This window comes from Brassica napus, chromosome A6 (assembly GCF_020379485.1).
Source record: "Brassica napus cultivar Da-Ae chromosome A6, Da-Ae, whole genome shotgun sequence".
Classification (NCBI taxonomy): Eukaryota; Viridiplantae; Streptophyta; class Magnoliopsida; order Brassicales; family Brassicaceae; genus Brassica; species Brassica napus.
In genome coordinates, this window is record NC_063439.1 from 7,450,932 (window position 1) to 7,468,921 (window position 17,990).

At 37.2% G+C, this 17,990-nt stretch overlaps 5 protein-coding genes and 1 non-coding gene across 7 annotated transcripts; 4 read left to right on the forward strand and 2 right to left on the reverse strand.

Moving 5' to 3' along the window:
- Positions 1–998: 998 nt before the first annotated feature.
- LOC111198577 (non-specific lipid transfer protein GPI-anchored 10) lies at positions 999–2,160 on the reverse strand. Its single transcript, XM_022687257.2, has 3 exons — positions 1,666–2,160; positions 1,486–1,569; positions 999–1,322 (listed from the first exon to the last, which is right to left on the reverse strand). Exons 1-3 carry the CDS (start codon positions 2,000–2,002, stop codon positions 1,177–1,179), a joined length of 567 nt encoding a protein of 188 aa, XP_022542978.2. The 5' UTR covers positions 2,003–2,160; the 3' UTR covers positions 999–1,176.
- Positions 2,161–2,557: 397 nt separating this feature from the next.
- On the forward strand, positions 2,558–5,053 carry LOC106349901 (putative aluminum-activated malate transporter 3). Its single transcript, XM_013789861.3, has 7 exons — positions 2,558–2,739; positions 2,906–3,135; positions 3,209–3,346; positions 3,443–3,712; positions 3,805–3,944; positions 4,016–4,162; positions 4,225–5,053. Exons 1-7 carry the CDS (start codon positions 2,558–2,560, stop codon positions 4,855–4,857), a joined length of 1,740 nt encoding a protein of 579 aa, XP_013645315.2. The 3' UTR covers positions 4,858–5,053.
- On the forward strand, positions 4,942–5,013 carry TRNAD-GUC. The gene has a single exon. It is a non-coding gene; the product is annotated as a tRNA-Asp (tRNA).
- Positions 5,054–5,061: 8 nt separating the features above from the next.
- Positions 5,062–7,121, forward strand: LOC106351433 (peptidyl-tRNA hydrolase, chloroplastic-like). The gene is made up of 8 exons (XM_013791234.3): positions 5,062–5,497; positions 5,582–5,666; positions 5,915–5,982; positions 6,077–6,127; positions 6,214–6,287; positions 6,475–6,533; positions 6,628–6,704; positions 6,782–7,121. Exons 1-8 carry the CDS (start codon positions 5,159–5,161, stop codon positions 6,893–6,895), a joined length of 867 nt encoding a protein of 288 aa, XP_013646688.2. The 5' UTR covers positions 5,062–5,158; the 3' UTR covers positions 6,896–7,121.
- Positions 7,122–7,200: 79 nt separating this feature from the next.
- Positions 7,201–11,338, forward strand: LOC106346906 (actin-related protein 4-like). Of its 2 annotated transcripts, XM_013786369.3 has the most exons (20): positions 7,203–7,389; positions 7,481–7,572; positions 7,716–7,883; positions 7,968–8,041; positions 8,118–8,198; positions 8,291–8,351; positions 8,435–8,484; positions 8,597–8,651; positions 8,874–8,951; positions 9,031–9,084; positions 9,349–9,402; positions 9,476–9,536; positions 9,686–9,737; positions 10,085–10,151; positions 10,272–10,334; positions 10,426–10,488; positions 10,574–10,636; positions 10,730–10,794; positions 10,948–11,016; positions 11,108–11,338. In XM_013786369.3, the coding sequence occupies exons 1-20, from the start codon at positions 7,377–7,379 to the stop codon at positions 11,151–11,153; spliced, it is 1,329 nt and encodes a 442-aa protein (XP_013641823.2). In that variant the 5' UTR covers positions 7,203–7,376; the 3' UTR covers positions 11,154–11,338. The 2 variants fall into 2 exon arrangements, with proteins under 2 accessions (XP_048638393.1, XP_013641823.2); XM_048782436.1 differs by having other exon boundaries at positions 7,201–7,389; positions 10,574–10,794.
- Positions 11,339–11,376: 38 nt separating this feature from the next.
- On the reverse strand, positions 11,377–15,309 carry LOC106346905. Its single transcript, XM_048782437.1, has 14 exons — positions 14,962–15,309; positions 14,374–14,464; positions 14,196–14,280; positions 13,930–14,014; positions 13,736–13,805; positions 13,360–13,429; positions 13,159–13,204; positions 12,806–13,055; positions 12,519–12,724; positions 12,369–12,443; positions 12,218–12,287; positions 12,051–12,131; positions 11,867–11,946; positions 11,377–11,740 (listed from the first exon to the last, which is right to left on the reverse strand). Exons 1-14 carry the CDS (start codon positions 15,072–15,074, stop codon positions 11,662–11,664), a joined length of 1,401 nt encoding a protein of 466 aa, XP_048638394.1. The 5' UTR covers positions 15,075–15,309; the 3' UTR covers positions 11,377–11,661.
- Positions 15,310–17,990: the final 2,681 nt, after the last annotated feature.

Genomic DNA, 17,990 nt, shown 5'->3' on the forward strand with positions numbered 1-17,990 from the left:
ATGCCTATTTACATTTTTCTAATTCGGATATGTCCAGGCCGAGTTTTTTTTTTGTAAATTAATTAGGATTTATTTAAATTTATAACTTTTTTTGGACAACAATTTAAATTTATAACTATGTTAACATTTATTTTTGGATTCAAATTCATTTTAAATTTATTTAATAATATTTTAATTCAAATAAATCGAATATCATAACAAAAATTATGACGTTTTTAGATAGTTATTTATGTTTTGAATATTTGTTTAGATATTAGGGCCAATTTTCAAATTGATTTTTTCAAGTTTTAGGTTTTCTTTAGATATCATTCAGATAATATTCATAGCCCAAAAATACAGCTTTACATTTTTCATTATTCTACAGATGAGTGCGGATTAAGAGTTACCCAAAAAAAAAAGAGTGCGGATTAAGATTTTTCAGTCTGGATTTTAGGTTCATTTACAAATGTGCATGCCAAACTTTTATTATACAAAACTGAATGAATTTCTTAACATTTTGACATGTATGTTACAGACCATCTATTCGGATTATTCAATTCGATTTGTTAATGTCGGTTAAACTCTTATTGGATTGAGAATTTCAAAAGTTTTTTGGGATTTTAGATTTAATTATAACTTAGATGGATTTATTTAGTTTTCAGTCCTTCTCCACCAGAGTTGACTTGCAGGTTAGCTGTGAGATAGTTGACTGGAACGGTATACTCCATCCATTAAAACCGTTAACTCCAACGGCAGGTACGTCCTGCTTGGGGAAACTTGCTATTTCCAGTCTCTTAAACGTGTCCACATCTTTTAATGATTTTTTTCTCGAAATGTGAATCTTTCATTTCATTTTGTTTTTGTTGTTAAATACGCTTTTAATGTTTGACAAGGGACATCACTTGTAACTTGACCCTTTCTGATTGTTATTTTTTGAAGGTTGGACAATTGTTTTACAAGGTCTCTCTTAAGCAAGTACGTGTGGTACACTTTACCAAACAAAGACGGTAACAAGGGCATTGAAACTTTGAAAGAGACATTTGTTTCTTTGTTCTGTTTTGGTTCCAAGAAACATTACAATGACTTCATTCGCCAAGTTATCGATATTATGTAGTTGTCCCGAGTTCAGTAAGAAAAGAAAAAAAGAGGATAGTGTAAACTAGGCGGAAGATCATTGTGGTTATTACGCAGGTAAAGTTAGACGAGGAAGAGTGTGCCGGCTAGAATTGCTGCGATCACAAAGATTGTCACCTGAATCTTAAACTTTGGACCAGATGATCTAAGACCATCACCTATTCCCATCATATTGCTTGGTTTTGGTGCCACTTGAGCCACTGGAGTTGCTGAAAAGGAAAAATGGTACGTTAAGAGTCCTTATGACACAGAACATCTTTATTTACCAAATGAAGGTTTCACACTTTTTCTTATAATATGATTCATGTATTCCATTCCTCATAGTTAATGTTTGTGGTTCAGCTTAGGCCTGAAAATTAATAATTGACTTACCTGCAGCAACAGAATTGTTCTTTGCACCCATAGATACTTGAGAGCCGGTTGAGTTAGTAGATGGTGGAGAAGCAGTGGAAGCTCCTTCCAGCAAGAAAACAATTTTTCTTATGAGTTTCACAAAATCTATACATTGAGTTTTATTTGTGTGTGTAAGAAGCGACAGGAGGATTTACAAACCTGAGGAGCAAACAGATGAATTAGCTGGAATGCTACAGAGCTGAGGCAATTGTAGCGCGAGGGTTTGATTGATGGGAAAAGCAGATGATAAAGTGGAGTTGTTGTTAAGGAAGAGACAGAGGCAGGTCGGTTGTTGGCTGTAGATCTGGCTCAGGCTGCTGCAGCATGGCTGAGCCGGGAACTGGACAAAGCCCTGCACGAATGGACCACAGGGAGCCAGAGCTAGCAGAAGAGAAGCACAAGAAGCTGGAGGACTCTGACCTTGAGCAAGACCTGGTTGGAGGAAGACTGGAACCAAGGAAATTAAGACAGTGATAAAGACACTTGAAGATGCCATTTTTGTTTATTGTGTCTTAACAATTACTTGGAAAATAAGTTTCTTATTTCTTTCTCTGTAACGGTGGAGATTGCTAGGGTTCATAGAAGAAGAGCAGTATTTAAGGTTGGATTCAATGGGTTTATTGTGCAACTGAAACTTATATATCATGCAAAATATGTGTTCTGTGCAACACTTGAAGTTCTTCATGTTGTAACCTTTAAAGGGTGAGGTCGTTGCTGTTATAAATTTGACCGTTTAGACTGTTTATTTTTTTGGTATTATAATAAACATTATTGAGATTATGTGGGGATAATAACTGTAATTAAACACGACAACGTGGTTCCAAGACGTGCATACCAACTATACAAGATTTGCAAACCATTTCTTTACAAATATCGGAAAGTTCCACTTTTGGAATCTGGGGTTTTTATTCATGATGCCATCATCGTGTAATGATACAAATCATGTGTTAGGCGTCTTTAAAACCACAATGCACAAGAAATAGAACCTCTTCTTCCCAAACCTCCCGTCCCTGTTCCTCTCTTGAGAGATCATCAGAATCACGAACCAGAAATGGCGGCACCAAAGCTGGAATCTTTCAGGAGGGGCAGCATGTTTGACGTATCTTTCAGGCGAAGTAGTATGTTCGATGGTTCGTTTAGACAAAGCATAAGGGATAGGCTTCTCCCACATCCGACCAGAGACTCTTTCTATCCCGGTGAGGACAAAACTCCCGTCCGTTGCTGCTCCTACAGGTTATATATCATCTACATACAATCTCTCTTTCTCTCCAGAAACTATGTTGACCAAATTTTGTGGAACCCCTTTTATCGAATCTGATGCCTCTTGGAACCAAAATCTGAGTCGTGTAACAAAAGTTGAGAATGGTTTGACTTGAAATGACGCGGGTGGTGTTTGCAGGTACTTCTCCGACAAGATCACTGGGTTCGTGACGAAATCACAGGATGTTTTGGTTACGGCTTGGGAGATGGGAACATCTGACCCGAGGAAGATTATATTCTCAGCTAAGATGGGTTTGGCTCTGACACTCGTCTCCATTCTCGTCTTCTTTAAGCTCCCAGGATCAGAGCTGAGCAACCACTATCTCTGGGCAATTCTGACAATAGTTGTTGTCTTCGAGTTCAGCATAGGTAAATGCAATAGAGTTAACAACATTCTAACAAATTCAATACCTGATAAGAAAACCATTTCTTCTTGGTGTAGGAGCCACATTTAGCAAAGGCTGTAACCGGGGACTAGGAACGTTATCCGCAGGAGCATTGGCGCTTGGCATGGCTGAGATATCCGCATTGACTGGAAAGTGGGCAGAGGTTTTCAACTCTGTTAGCATCTTCGTAGTAGGTATATACATGGATCATCTGATCTACCAGAAACCTTCCACACCGTTGAAACTCATTCTGATTTCTAACAATAGTCGTGTGCCTGCTCTTGTATCAGCCTTTTTTGGGACTTATGCAAAACTATATCCAACGATGAAGCCGTATGAGTACGGATTCCGGGTGTTCTTACTGACCTATTGCTACGTAATAGTGTCGGGATACAGAACAGGAGAATTCATGGAAACGGCTGTCTCAAGGTTCCTTATGATAGCACTTGGTGGCGGCATTGGCCTCCTTGTCAACACTTGCATTTACCCCATATGGGCAGGGGATGATCTCCACAACTTGATCGCAAAGAACTTTGTGAATGTCGCTACTTCTTTGGAAGGTTCATTACTCTCTCTCTCTCTCTCTCCCTCTCTGACTCTAGTTGAAAAAAGCTTAGTCTAAATCTCTGTCAAAGCCAATTCCTTAATGCAGGATGTGTGAATGCATATCTCAACTGCGTAGCATACGATACGATCCCATCGAAGATGCTGGTCTATGAAGCTGTCACGGACGATCCAGTGTACAGTGGTTACAGATCAGCCGTTCAATCAACAAGCCAAGAAGACACTCTGGTAGGATTCTCTTCACTAATCAAACACATAACTTACTTCAGAACCTCACATCTAACCTCTTCTTTGTGAAGATGGGGTTTGCTTCATGGGAGCCACCACACGGTCCATACAGATCCTTCAGATATCCATGGAAGGCGTACGTGAAAGTAGGTGGCGCATTGAGGCACTGTGCATTCATGGTCATGGCACTACACGGATGCATTCTCTCAGAGATTCAGGTACATTAGCTTCAATTCCCTACTTAAAAACCACAGACCTAAGAGTACGCATTGTAACGCAGGCTGCAGAGGATAAACGAAGCGTGTTTCGTAACGAGCTACAAAGAGTCGGCGTGGAAGGAGCTAAAGTACTAAGATTCATCGGAGAAAAGCTAAAGACGATGGAGAGACTAAACCCTATAGAAGACATCCTCCACGAGATTCACCAAGCAGCTGAAGAACTCCAAAGCAAAATCGACAAGAAGTCGTACCTTCTCGTCAACGCCGAGACCTGGGAGATCGGGAATCGATCGAAAGATCTTACCGACGATCTCAAAATATCGAATCTCGACGAGGATGTGAGTCGGATCCTGGCGCATAAGTCACAGAGCGAAGCCACGATTCGTCCGCCTAAGAACTGGGACGTTGTGACGACCACTTCGAAGAATCCGATTCCCGCGACGATCCAGAGCCAGCAATCGAGGACGGCGATGCAGAAACAGTCGTCGTGGCCTAGTCGGATCTCGCTGACGCCGGGAAGTTTGTTGATTACGCCGGGAGATGATGATGAGGCGGCGAAGATGTACAGGAGCGCGAGTGCTCTGTCTCTAGCTACGTTCGCTTCGTTGTTGATTGAGTTCGTCGCGAGGCTGGAGAATCTGGTGAATGCTTACGATGAGTTGTGTGAGATTGCGAATTTCAAAGAGGCTGCCTGATGAGTGTGTGTGTGTAAACGAATAATGGCTTGCCGTTTGTTTTGTTTAAATAAAATTATACTTCTTGGAATTATAAACAACTGAGTCGTTGTAGTATAGTGGTAAGTATTCCCGCCTGTCACGCGGGTGACCCGGGTTCGATCCCCGGCAACGGCGCATTTTTTGGATTTTTTTATGTTTTAGCCCCGCGACTTTTTCTGTACTTTTTTTCAGTTTATCTTTAGTTTGACACTTGACACCAAGAGAACGAAACCAATCCAATCCTGTCGGAGAGATGAACTAAACCCTAATTCACAGCACAATGAAAGCTGCCGTCTTTCCCTCTAAAATCGCGAATCTGGGCCTCCCTTCTGGCCACCGTTGCTTCCGATCACCTCCCGCATTGTCTTCCTCGTTTTTTACAACTCCTTGTCGGAAGCTGACAAGAGGAATAAGGGGTAGTGGAGGCTTCATGTCTCAGTCTTCGTCATCTTCTCAATTGTTTTCGTCTCTATCGAATTCGTTTTCCTCTCAGTCGGATTTGGAGTTACCTCAGGTTCAGTTACCTTCTCCGAAGCCAAAGTCTCCGCCGCCGCAGCTCCCATGGCTCATAGTCGGTTTGGGGAATCCTGGGAAAAAGTATCAGGGCACTCGCCACAACGTATATATCTATCTTTCCCTAAGCTGCATCTTCCCTTTATGTTCTCCTTTTGGGGCTTGCTAACGTTTTTTGTGTTTATTGCAGGTTGGGTTTGAGATGGTGGACGCTTTGGCTGAAGCAGAAGGGATATCTATGAACACCGTTAACTTCAAGGCCTTGTTTGGCAAAGGTTCTCTCGTTCATCCTCCATTGTGAAGTTATCATCTTTTCTTTTGTCAAAGTGAATTTTTGTTGATGAATTGAATTGAAACCATGGTTAAGTAGTTAACTGTATTTTCAGAATCCTATTTGATAGTTCATAACTATTAGCTTCCTAGTTATACACTTCTGCAATTGTTTTAGCAGAGTGATTGAAACAGACTTTCCTCTGTGTTTGGATTGTTTCTAACTTTGGTTATTGGTTTTTGTCTATCATAGGCGTTATTGGAAACATACCGATTATGCTGGCGAAACCTCAAACTTTCATGAACGCCAGTGGTGAGTCTGTAAGTGAAGCTCATTGGCATGAACTTATGTTTCTATTTATCATCTCTTGTAATTTAATTATTTTTTTATTATGATTGCTGCAATTGTTTGAAGGTTGGACAAATTGTTTCCTTTTACAAGATCCCGCTAAAGCAAGTACTTGTGGTATACATTATCTTCTCTCTCACTCTTTACAACTGGATTTAGAGTGCATCTGTGCTCTGAAATAACTTTCTCTGTGTCTTGTACAGATTTACGATGATTTAGACTTGCCATTTGGTAAACTGCGTTTATTGCCAAAAGGTGGTCACGGGGGGCACAATGGGTACAAGACCTTTTTCTCTATGCTAAAGGATGTTTTTACTAGGCTTAAGTATTATTGTCTGAAGAAGCAATGTGGATGGATAGTTTTGACTGTTTTCACTTATCAAAAATCATAGAGAATATAAATATATCTCAAATTTTAAGAGGAAGAGAACATTGATGAAACTGTTGTGGTCATTTACTTGCAGGATGAGAAGCATTATAGATCGGCTAAAAGGGAGCCGTGATTTCCCTCGTCTAAGAATAGGTAAAGTTTTTCATCTTCCTTCACTTCAAGATATAGCCAATGTCTCTGTTCTCTTCTTATGGTTTTGCAAATCGGTTTATGTTTTATGTTTCAGGGATTGGACGGCCTCCAGGGAAGATGGATACAGCCAATTATGTTCTTCGCCAGTTTAATAAACAAGAACAGGAAGAGGTATAGACTAATCCCAACACTTACCGCAACGTTTTAGATAAGATAAAAGGAAGTAAGATTGTTTCTGGTCTTTGCAGTTGGATTATACATTTCAAACAGGGTTAGAGGCTATAAGGATCATGTTGCTTGAAGGGTTCAACAAAAGTGCAACCTTTGTCAACACTCAAAAATCTATGCAACAACTCAGTTGAAAAAAGAGGAAGAGAAAGATTGGTCCAACAAAAGTGCAATAAAAAAAAAAAGATTGGTCCATCACATATGAAAGACCTGCAGAGTTTCCAGCCTTATTCATTCTTAGAAAATCAATTCATATTCCCTTTGAGCAAATTGTACTATATCAGAAGAAAAAAACAAATTTATTAGCTTTGACATAATTTGCTTTTGATTATAATAAAATTTAAATAATAAATTATCTCATCTAAAAGTGCAACCTTTGTCCAAGAAAAATAAATCAAAATTGTGCTTTTTTTGGTGTTATACCATGCAATTTCCCTTTGTAATATTCAGTTTATCTGAGTTGTTAAAAAAAAAAATATTTAATTTATATGTAAAGGTTCTTCAGTGAGCGGATTCAACTCTGTTCCACTTTCTCTAGTCTCGACAAAAAATTGAGCCCGAGATTGCAGAGAACCCCGCCCGTGTATAAACCCTCCGACGAGCTCTCCGGCAGCCATGTACGGCGGAGGTGAGTTTCTTCTTTCCGAACCCTAAAAATTGCTTTATCGTTCGTCTCTTTCCCCAAGTTTGAATCTTTCCGTGGTGGGTTTGTTCCACAGATGAAGTGTCAGCTATAGTGGTTGACTTGGGCTCTCACACTTGCAAGGCTGGTTACGCCGGCGAAGATGCTCCCAAGGCCGTCTTCCCTTCCGTAAAGCTCCCTCCTTTTTCGATTTCTAGCGCTTCTTGTCGTCTTGATTCTAGCATTTTTCGAGCTTCTATGAGCTTCATGTCTCTTACGGTCGATTTGGGATATGAATTAAAACTTAGGGTTTTTTCTCATGTGTTCATAAGGTTGTTGGGGCAGTAGATGGAAGTGAGGCGATGGATGTGGATGCTGATTCTGCGAAGAACAATTCGAACTCAGAGGATTCGAAGACCAACGAGTCTGACAAAGAAAAGGGGAAACGTAAGCTGTATGTGGGATCTCAGGCCTTGAATTACCGCCGGGATCATATGGAGGTTATTTGCTTTTCCCCTCTTTTGATTGATGTTTACAAATTGTGAAGTGGTTAGTGAACTATGAGTTGTATTCTCTGTCAACAGATATTGTCACCCATTAAAGATGGCATAGTTTCTGATTGGGATTTGGTGGACAACATTTGGGAACATGCGTTCAGGTAACGGTGTTGAGCGTTTAGTTTTCTCTTAGTTGTTGTTTGATGTTATCTTTAAAATATTGTTTATGATCTGAAGGGGTTGTCTGATGATTGATCCTAAGGAGCATCCCATGCTGCTAGCTGAGCCTCCTTTAAACACCCAGCAGCAGAGAGAGAAGTCTGATTTATCTGCTTTATAGATATTCCTTTTTTTATATTGATTTATCTTGATGCGTGTTACTGATTTTCTCAAATCATTTTATTTAACAGGGCGGCAGAGCTAATGTTTGAAAAATACAAAGTTCCAGCTTTGTTTATGGCTAAGAATCCTGTACATTACCTCTACCTTATGTTTCCCTCTTGTGAAACCAGATCTCTAATTATCTACATGGCTTTTGGCGTTTTGGGTGCTAGGTTCTCACGTCTTTTGCTACTGGGCGTGCTACTTCATTGGTCGTGGACTGGTAAGACACCTGTACTCTCAAAATTATTAAACTTTTCTATAGTATGTGGAAGCTTCCACTTCTGTCGTATCTGCTGTGAAAGTTTACCTTGTTTCTGTTTGATGTGTTCCAGCGGTGGAGGATCCACAACCATATCACCGGTGCATGAGGGTTATGTCCTTCAAAAGGTTTGTCAAGATTCCACGCTTTGTGATGCCGTTTCCTTTGGTTTTAATTTTCTACTGCAAGTGCGAATTTTCCATATTTTATCATTTGGTTTCCAAAGTGGTATCTGTAGCTAATATAAATTCGCATCCATGTGCATAATGACTAGTTTTACTTTACAGCATTGATGTAGTTTGTATACTGCTTTCTTATTTTCTGATTGTTGACCATGCTTTTATTCGCAGGCGGTTGTATCAGCTCCAATTGGAGGGGAGTTTCTCACTGACTGCTTACTGAAAAGCTTGGAGAGTAAAGGAATCAAAGTAAGTTAAAACTATTTTTACACTGTTCTATAACTTTTGAGCCATTTTACCTGAGTTTTGCTGGTCATTTCTTTTGCAGATAAGGCCTAGATACTCTTTCAAGAGAAAGGAAGTACGACCAGGGGAATTCCAGGTTCGTATGTGGATCAGTGGATGAAGCTACTATTTGAGTATTATTTATTCATTGAGAGGGAAAACGAGAGAGAAGGATTTGAACATTGATTTTGTGCTCTTGACATAGTATAATTGATATTTTTAGTTGGCAATGACAAAGCAACTGTAGGGTTCGACTCATTTTCAGTTAGGATAGTTGACACTAGCAAATTCCTTAGAGTTTTTTTTTTCTTATCGTTGGAGTGTAATATTGTCTTATTTCCATCCCCTCGGATCCTTGCAGGTTGAGGATGTAGGTGTTCCTGACACCACGGAAAGCTACAAGCTCTTCTGTCAGGTCCGTAATTGATAATGACACCTCGTTTGAATTTTTTTGTTGTATTTTAACTTAGTGGGTTTTTATTAAACAGAGGATGATAGTGGGTGATATCAAGGATTCTATTTGTCGTGTTCCTGATACTCCTTATGACGGTATGTTATGTTATGTCTTTCTTGGTAAATTTGTTTTTCTTCAAAGTTTAGAATTGTTTAAGAGTTGAATGGTTAAGTACTTTTTTTATCCTTAAATGTTCAATGATCTTGTAGCCATAGATTACCTGATGTGATGATTTTACCTGCAGACAAATCGTATGCAAACATCCCAACTACGTCATATGAGCTTCCTGATGGCCAGTAAGCTCCAGTTTATATGCTTATTGTGGTTTTTTTATATGCTGCAGTTGCTGTTTCTTTCCATGTATAAGTTAAGATTCGTGGTTGTTTGCTAGAGAGAACTTAGCGCTATTGTGAACCTTGTTTAATCTGAAATAAAGTCCTGAGCTGGATCTGAGTCGTTAAACCATTGGAATAAAAGTTTTGAAGAGTCAGACTTTGCTTTTGGAAACCTGCATGGAATCTGAATCTAATGTAATAATTAAGAATTAAGTTAGATCTATCAAAGGGCAAGCTTTGATGAAGATAGAATGCTTAATCATTGATTTGTTAGTCTTTCAATATTTTATTAAGCGTGTCTACTGCAGGACGCTCGAGATCGGTGCTGATAGGTTCAAGATTCCTGATGTGATGTTCAACCCGTCAATAGTTCAGGTACCAAAACCCAGCACCGTTTAAACTACGTATTTTGTCTTCTCTTGAGCTCTTTCGAGCCTCAAATTGCTATTCAAAGATATTATAAAGTGACTCTCTGTGTTTACTGGAATCTGGCAGACAATTCCTGGGATGGAGAAGTATGGAGACATGATTCCTACTATTCGTGGGTTGCCACACATGGTATATATGCACAGTCTCTACTCTCTAGTCATTACAGCTTTCGCTTCTTTACTGTCTCTAACTCCGCTCTCCATTTTATTAAATTGTACAGGTCATGGAGAGCATCAACAAATGTGATGTGGATATCCGGAGAGAGTTGTATAGTAGCATACTGGTAACATAACAATCAATATCAACTCTTAAGTCCCTTTAGCTTTCTTCGATGATATTCAGTACTTTTCTTCTTTGTGTTATGGCAGCTTGCTGGTGGCACATCATCGATGCAACAATTGAAAGAACGCCTCGAAAAGGACTTGATAGAAGTATTGTGTTCTCCCTCTCTCTTTTGTGCTCGCTTGTTAACATTCCTTGATTTCGAAAATGGTTCATCGTCTGCTCTCTTTCGTTCGTTTCAGGAATCTCCTCACTCGGCTCGAGTTAAAGTGCTGGCGAGCGGTAACACAACAGAAAGAAGATTCAGGTTGGATATATAGTTTCACTTCTTCCTCTGCATTTTATGAGTGTTACCAGATCATTGCTTGATCCTTACTGTGAACTCAATCTCCTGCAATTTTATGACCATTAAAATTTTGGATCTGATAAACCTTGAAAATGTGATGTTAAATATGTGCAGTGTATGGATAGGAGGGAGTATATTGGCATCACTGGGCTCATTCCAACAGATGTGGTTCTCCAAATCTGAGTAAGTCCCTCCCTCCTGTTTTGCTTCGTCCCACTGATCACAGACTCGCAAACTAGAAACTGATTTTTAATTTCTCTGGTGACACATGAAGGTACGAGGAACATGGCGCTTCGTACATTCAGAGAAAGTGCCCTTAAAACAACTTCTGAATCTGTTGAACTTTAAGAAGACAAAACTTGAAAACTAAGCTAGTGTGTTAGTTTCATGGTTTATCATTGTTGTTCTTGCTACTTTTCACCTTATCTTCATTGCGTGTTAGACATCAACAACATTTTAGTTTTTAAGCGCTATCTATTAAAAAACTATCTAGTGGTGGATGAAAGGCAATGGACGTAACAAGTCGCGGACTCATAGCAGAACTTGATGAACTGAAGTTATTTCACCCAAATGAAATATATAATACAAAAATTGAGAGAGATATTTATACAAACTTGGCATGTTATTGCTAAAGTACGTAAGAGATTGTATGTATGGGGTTTTCTACAAATGACATTTATGCACCTATACATTTTGTACTAATGCTGATCCAGACAAATAAAAAAAGATTCAGCAAAAACAAATCAAAAGTATGGTAAGAAAAGGAAGGAGTGTTTGGAGCATCAACCTCAAATCCTAATCTCGAGCATGGGCCAAAGTTGGATACATTCAAACGTCGTATACAGGAAGTCGTTCTTCAATAGCTACACGACATATCGGACACTTTGTACACTTATCTGAACAGATTCTGAAACAACAAAAATGGCACATAAACAATACATGAACATGAGAGCTGAGTCAGCTATGTAGATTATCAAGTGATAAATCAAACTTGTGCAAGTATAATATTGGATTAGTTACCAACTTATCATACCTGCAGAGAACACGGTGTCTACATGGAAGCAGTACCAAACTGATTTCTTTTTCAAAGCAAACCCTACACAGCACTTTCTCCTGGAGTAAAGACATATTTGGAACAGGTTTAAGCCAAAGAGGAAAAAAATACCAATAGAGGAAACAATGGATACACAAGCGTGTGGAGGAAGGAAAAATTTTACATTTTGCAGTCTTTCATATTCTTGCTGGCTAAATTTTGTGATCTCGGTTTGTTCACCAAGAGCGGCTTGAAGTCTCCACACCTACAGGGCATCAGTATAGATCGAATGTAATCAACAGTTAAGTAGTATTGCAACTAGAAGACAAAATACTCGACAAGGAAAGTTACCTCTTCAGCAAGATCTTCCTTTGGCATTTTCTTGACTATCTCAGGCGGGTGACCACTGAATGTATTGTAGCTGCACAAGCATATTATCATGTATATTCACCGGGTCCAGTAATTGGTAGACTATATAGAAAGTTGGATTATACTAACTAACCCAGATTCTCCATCAATGTAAAGTCGTGCTTGTTCCTCCATGCTTCCTTCATCAATCGACCACCAACCTAATAGCCTGAGCAAATAAGATCATCGTTTGAATTTTGCTAGTTATAACCCTTTTGAGGAAATAGACAAACGTGTCTGTCACCTGGAACCATGGTGCAAGAAACCCAAGCAATCATGTGCCCTTGATGAAACTCTAAAATACAATCCTGTACCAGCCTCCCCTCGTAGTAAGACGACAATCTTCTCTACTAGTTTGGATGTAGCAAAGAGAACACCAAGGCCTTGCAACAGGAACATCGGAGAAAACAGGACTGGGATAGATATATCCTTAGCTATTTCAGGAGTCCCCTGAAAGTCCAAACCATCAGAATGTTTTTTGATAATGTCCAAAGACAATATGGTAAGTATAGAGAGACATGTGGTGGTTACCTCTAAATGCATGCAAAGAACAACTTGAAATACAATGACGGGGATTTTTAACAAGTGACCACCAATATCTTGTAGACCACAGTATCTATCTTGGTGACTATCCTCCTCCGGAGTAACTACGAGCCCACTGTTCCAGTCAAGATATCTAATTGGGGTAGAAGATGACCCCGTTTCACGAGGGCGTGAGCTTCTATGGATCACTGGGTTGGACCATTTTGTACAAACGAGAAAAGCAAAGCACTCGGCAATTCTGCAGGCAAAATACATTTTCACACATATTATTCCTACAAGATCATTTACACCAACAACAAAAAATGATAACTACGTCTTAAACAAAGAAAGACAATGCATACCCAACATTTATAAATAAGTCCCACCAGCTGAGAGCAGCTACATCACCTGTGTATCGCAAATAAACAACGAGGGACTGATAATAAGAAAGGAATGAAGCAGTAACTCCATCAATAACATCATCTTGGGAAGATAAGGATTCCAGTAGAAAGAGACCAAGTAAGAAAACTATCTAGGCAAATATTCAAGAAACACAATATTACCAGTAAGCTTTAGGAGGGCAAAGAACGTAGCAGCCAATGTGAACACCATGGAAATAGCAACCCAGAAATGCTGCAGTGCAGGCAACAAGGCAAAAATCATCTTAAATGTTTTTTTTTTTAGTCCTGACCAGTGATCATAAGATTCTTCGTTCTCACTTCATTGAATTGATAATCTCAGTACTAATAGGTTGTGTACTTGTGTTATTGGAAAATTAGAGACCGTTTGCCATTCATATGTAACAGATAGATCTTTACCTAAACACTAAAACAAATTGCATATTAAAAGAGCAACAAGCCTAAAGCAGCTGAAACCTATCTCCATTAACAATACGATGAAGCCTTAAAGTATTTACGTAACACATGTGGAGTGACTTACAGGAAGTGCCTCCCATATTGCTTCATCATTTATGCTGTCGTCGTCACCTGGCATCAATGCTCGACACATTCTGAAGATGAAGCTAGCAGCAATTAATAACTTTTATATCGATTCAGTTTGATATGTGTTTATCTTTGGTTGAGAATTTGTTGAAGTTAAGTAATCAAAGTATCAAACATATTACGTTTCAATACCTCAGATTGTCTATCAGTATCGTTACTTCAAACGCCAGCAGCGGTAGGGATGCAATCTTCAAACTCACAGCTGGTGGCCAGCTAGCTGCATTTAAGATATAATAGGTCTTAATCCGATCAAATGGGAGAAAAATGAAAAATTTTATCCTTACTACTTTTATAATGTCCTCCAACATAATCTGCATTCTCCAAATTCAAACGGTAGCAAGACCAAAATATGAGAATCAGAGATATCATTTTGGCATTTGAAAGGAGAGGTTATTTACCATAAGAACTCTCGAGGTATATACAGAGGAGTAACTCGAACGCTACAAGCAAGGGTGTGGCGACAACAGCATGGCATGGAGCCCACTGTACACCAAAAGGAATCATAAACATACTGGAAATGTAGACACAAAAGAGTATTTGAGTAATAGTTTGCTGAAAGAGGTAAGAAGGATATACATGACGGTTACGAGGAGCAACAGGAGCAGGAAGGGAGAACCTTCCTCTTGCAACAACCGCATGAAAGGCCCACAATGGGAAAAACACCATCCTACATAATCCACAGAAACTTATTAATCAAGTTTTGTAACAAATAAGGAAATGGTCTCTTGAGATAAACTCAGTGAGTCATTAGCAAACGCATACCTCTAAAGGGTGTGTACATACGTGAGTTTCCAAAAACTACAATGACTTTATTATTCAGTATAAATTATTTGATGTGATTGCTTCTTTTGTTTTTTTTTTGTTTTATTTACTCTAAGGGCGAATAAAGACAAGGAATCTGAAACTGTTTTCAAACCTCTCAAAGAAACTGCTACACATGTGAACCCAAAAAAAAAACCGAAACTTTCCCTTAGAGTGAACCACAAACAAAAAAAACCTTATTTCTATTCGAGATAGACGATCTCTAGCTTAAAATATCAAAACAGGATTCTTGAAAATGAGAATCGAAATCGAACCAATCAGATACCCAACAAAAAGAAAATAATTCATGCACCCAATTTCAATTTTCAGACAACTGAGAGACTCAAAGAGATAGAGACTAACCACCATGAGGAGAGGGTGTGATCGAGCTTAAGAACGAGCAAGAGCGTGAAAGAGAAGAGTAAGCTATGAGCAGCCAAGGCTTGTATCGACTTCAGCAATCTCCTACAACTCATCTCTCTCTCTCTTTTTTTTTTTTGTCTGTCTAAGGAAAAGTTTTTACCTTTGAATCCATCTCTGTTTCAAAGCTGTCTCTTTTATGTCTCTGTTTCTAAAGTGGAGTTATTGGAGAAAACGCCATTCGAGAAACTGCTTCAATGTTATTAATGGACCCCCTCTGCTTCTTCTCCTTCCTCTCTGATCCTCGTCGTTTTTCTTTATTTTTACTAGGTTCTTGTCCGCGCTACGCGCGGATTATTGGTCTGTAAATTTTGAAAATGAAATTTGTTGTAAGAAAAATTGAAATCAAGGAAACAATCTATAATACAAACTATTTTAGAGTTTGTCATGGTACAACATAAATACATTCATTATTTTATTGAAATAATTTTGAGTGTTGTTTAGATTCGATTATAATTTGTTTTTTCAATTGTTTGATGTTAGCTTTCCAATAAGTTTGCACTGGTATCAATTTAATTTTATATAAATAATTTTTTTTTGTGTACTATTTTATATTAATTTAATAGACATGATTCTTTAAATTAATACTTTTTTAAAAAAAAGTTACATTCTCTAAAACATTTTTTGTTATTTAAGATTTTATATTACTTTTAAAATAGTTATTATATATTTCATGTCAATTCTTTTATATTAAATATTATACATGTTAATTTTAAGTTGGCTTTTAACTTATATATATATATAATAAGATGGATGTTTGTGACTAACATAATTTTGCTTTTCTATTTTGATGCTCAATTATTGATGGGTGCACGTGTGATTTATATATATTAATGTAATATTATATTGTGTATTATTTATATATTTTTAACTATTTTCTCCGTATAATAGTGTAGTAATGTAGTATGTGGTTGTAAACGTATATTCTCGAACCATTATAAAAGCATGTAATCGTAATTTATTGTAACTTAACCATATTGATAAATCTATATTTATAAAAAACATATTATTGTATTTTTGGTGGAGTTACATTTTTGTGGTTTAAAATTCAACTAATAATAATTTGTAATTATATTTATTTTGTATAGCAGTATTGACGTATTTATATGTGAATGTACTTATTAGTTTCATTTTGATTTGTATTTTAAAAAAAGTTTCATTTTGATTAGAGAATGTATTCAGCGTAAGTGTCTTTGTAGCGGAAAATCAAATCTACAGTTGCTTTAATGCTGTAACACAAAATTTAGAATTTGGTTTTATATAGAAATAATTGGATTAAGAATTAGAACATTTCAAATTTCTCCATAAAAATAAGATATGTTTGATTTCTTCGACCTTCGTAGGAAATATAGTTTTGTATTTCTTAACATTTGTACCAAAAATAGAAAAAAAACAAAGTTTAATTAAAAAAGGGTAATGATGCGTGTATCTTTATAAAAATGTTATTGTATTAATAAATATTTATTAGAAAAATATTACGTTTTTGGTTTAGATTAGCAGCGTTTATATTCAGATATACATTTTCATATTGGTATGTCTGTATGTATGATAGCAAAATAGGTACCATTTGGCAGCCTTTAATGCCAAATAAGTAATTTAATTATTTCCAAAACAAATGGTTAGAAATTGAAGGGAAATGAATTAATTTTTTTATATAATAATATATTATCTATGAAAATAAATACATAAAAACTAAAGTTTAATATTTTCTAAATGTTTTTTAAAACCTAAAATAATAGTTTAGATATGTATATATTTTATGTTTAAAAAATATTTAGAAAACACTTAACTTTAGTTTTTATATTTTTATTTTCATTTGACATACAAAATATCAAAAAATTATTTAGACTATTTAAAATTTTATGTAACAAAGTAAAAATTATGACATCTGAAAAAATCAAAATATATAAATGTCTAATGTGAATAATAAACTAAACTTCAAATTCAAAATAAACTAAAAGTTAAACATCATTGTAATAAATTGTCAATAACGGAAATAAACTAACACCAAATCACATAAACTAATTTTGGTTTTCTCTACCATCGTTCACTTCATTTTCTTTAAGTGGCATAGTGAAATCTTCATCAAAATCTAAAAATCACAATATAAAACTGAAAAAAAAACCTAACTTTTTTCTACAGCACCTAACTTCTTAATTAGAAACTTAGAATATAAAACATAATCTAAAAACTTTAAAAAAAGTTATTTATTGGTTCAACCGGTGGTGGTTCAACCGGTATCGGGTTCCGGGTTTTAGTGGATTTTTGCGAGTTTTTGCGAGTTTCTAAATATTGGGTTTTTCACAAAACCCAAACCGGATTTTTTATGGGTCACCGGGTTTAGCGGTTCAACCACGGGTCCAGGTCGGGTTTCAAAACACTGGTGAAGGGTGATTAAGGAGCATTGAAGGTTGGGCTCGGTTTTTCATTGATACAGGCGTTATTCCGGAGGAGGGAGATAGACAATCGATTTCGAGAACTTGATGTCGGAAGAAGCGCCTAGGATTCGCGAGGAAGAAGCTGCAAGATGACTACTGGACCTCAAGAAAAATAATAAGAATGGGCTCAAACCTTTGCTTGCTGCAAAATGACTGTTGGGCCGTGATGACATGGCAAAATGATTGGTGAGAAATTTTTTTGCCTATGTGGCATTCCTCTTTGGCCTTTAAATTAGTTTCTTTTATATAGTAGGATTTGCTAACAAAAGAAACAAACAAAATCATTATTTTTAGCTTTGCTGGGACGCCATTATTGAAACGCAAACGCACTTACCATCACTTTCGTTAACTAATTACGTAATAAATATCTTTCATATCGTAATGGATATGGACCGCTCGGATTAAATGGGAAACAAGAGCTTGATGTCAAGTTAGGTAACCGCATTATCGTTTATTAATTGATTCTGATAATCTCATGTTCTTATAAAACACACTAAAAAGTAATTAAAGAATCTACAACCACATGTTTATAAT

Excerpts from the sequence above, each read along its gene's own strand:
- LOC111198577 (XM_022687257.2), bottom strand. The coding sequence starts at position 2,002 with ATGGCATCTTCAAGTGTCTTTATCACTGTCTTAATTTCCTTGGTTCCA. Across the intron at positions 1,570-1,665 it reads TTCATCTGTTTGCTCCTCAG|GAGCTTCCACTGCTTCTCCA; the intron begins GTTTGTAAATCC and ends TCTTGCTGGAAG. Across the intron at positions 1,323-1,485 it reads GAACAATTCTGTTGCTGCAG|CAACTCCAGTGGCTCAAGTG; the intron begins GTAAGTCAATTA and ends TTTCCTTTTCAG.
- LOC106349901 (XM_013789861.3), top strand. The coding sequence starts at position 2,558 with ATGGCGGCACCAAAGCTGGAATCTTTCAGGAGGGGCAGCATGTTTGAC. Across the intron at positions 3,347-3,442 it reads TGTTAGCATCTTCGTAGTAG|CCTTTTTTGGGACTTATGCA; the intron begins GTATATACATGG and ends CTCTTGTATCAG. Across the intron at positions 4,163-4,224 it reads GCATTCTCTCAGAGATTCAG|GCTGCAGAGGATAAACGAAG; the intron begins GTACATTAGCTT and ends ATTGTAACGCAG.
- LOC106351433 (XM_013791234.3), top strand. The coding sequence starts at position 5,159 with ATGAAAGCTGCCGTCTTTCCCTCTAAAATCGCGAATCTGGGCCTCCCT. Across the intron at positions 6,534-6,627 it reads TTTCCCTCGTCTAAGAATAG|GGATTGGACGGCCTCCAGGG; the intron begins GTAAAGTTTTTC and ends TTTATGTTTCAG. Across the intron at positions 6,705-6,781 it reads ATAAACAAGAACAGGAAGAG|TTGGATTATACATTTCAAAC; the intron begins GTATAGACTAAT and ends TGGTCTTTGCAG.
- LOC106346906 (XM_048782436.1), top strand. Across the intron at positions 8,652-8,873 it reads AGGGTTATGTCCTTCAAAAG|GCGGTTGTATCAGCTCCAAT; the intron begins GTTTGTCAAGAT and ends TTTTATTCGCAG. Across the intron at positions 11,017-11,107 it reads ATGTGGTTCTCCAAATCTGA|GTACGAGGAACATGGCGCTT; the intron begins GTAAGTCCCTCC and ends TGACACATGAAG.
- LOC106346905 (XM_048782437.1), bottom strand. The coding sequence starts at position 15,074 with ATGAGTTGTAGGAGATTGCTGAAGTCGATACAAGCCTTGGCTGCTCAT. Across the intron at positions 14,281-14,373 it reads TTGCTCCTCGTAACCGTCAT|TGGGCTCCATGCCATGCTGT; the intron begins GTATATCCTTCT and ends TTTGGTGTACAG. Across the intron at positions 12,725-12,805 it reads TTCTTTGCATGCATTTAGAG|GGGACTCCTGAAATAGCTAA; the intron begins GTAACCACCACA and ends TTGGACTTTCAG.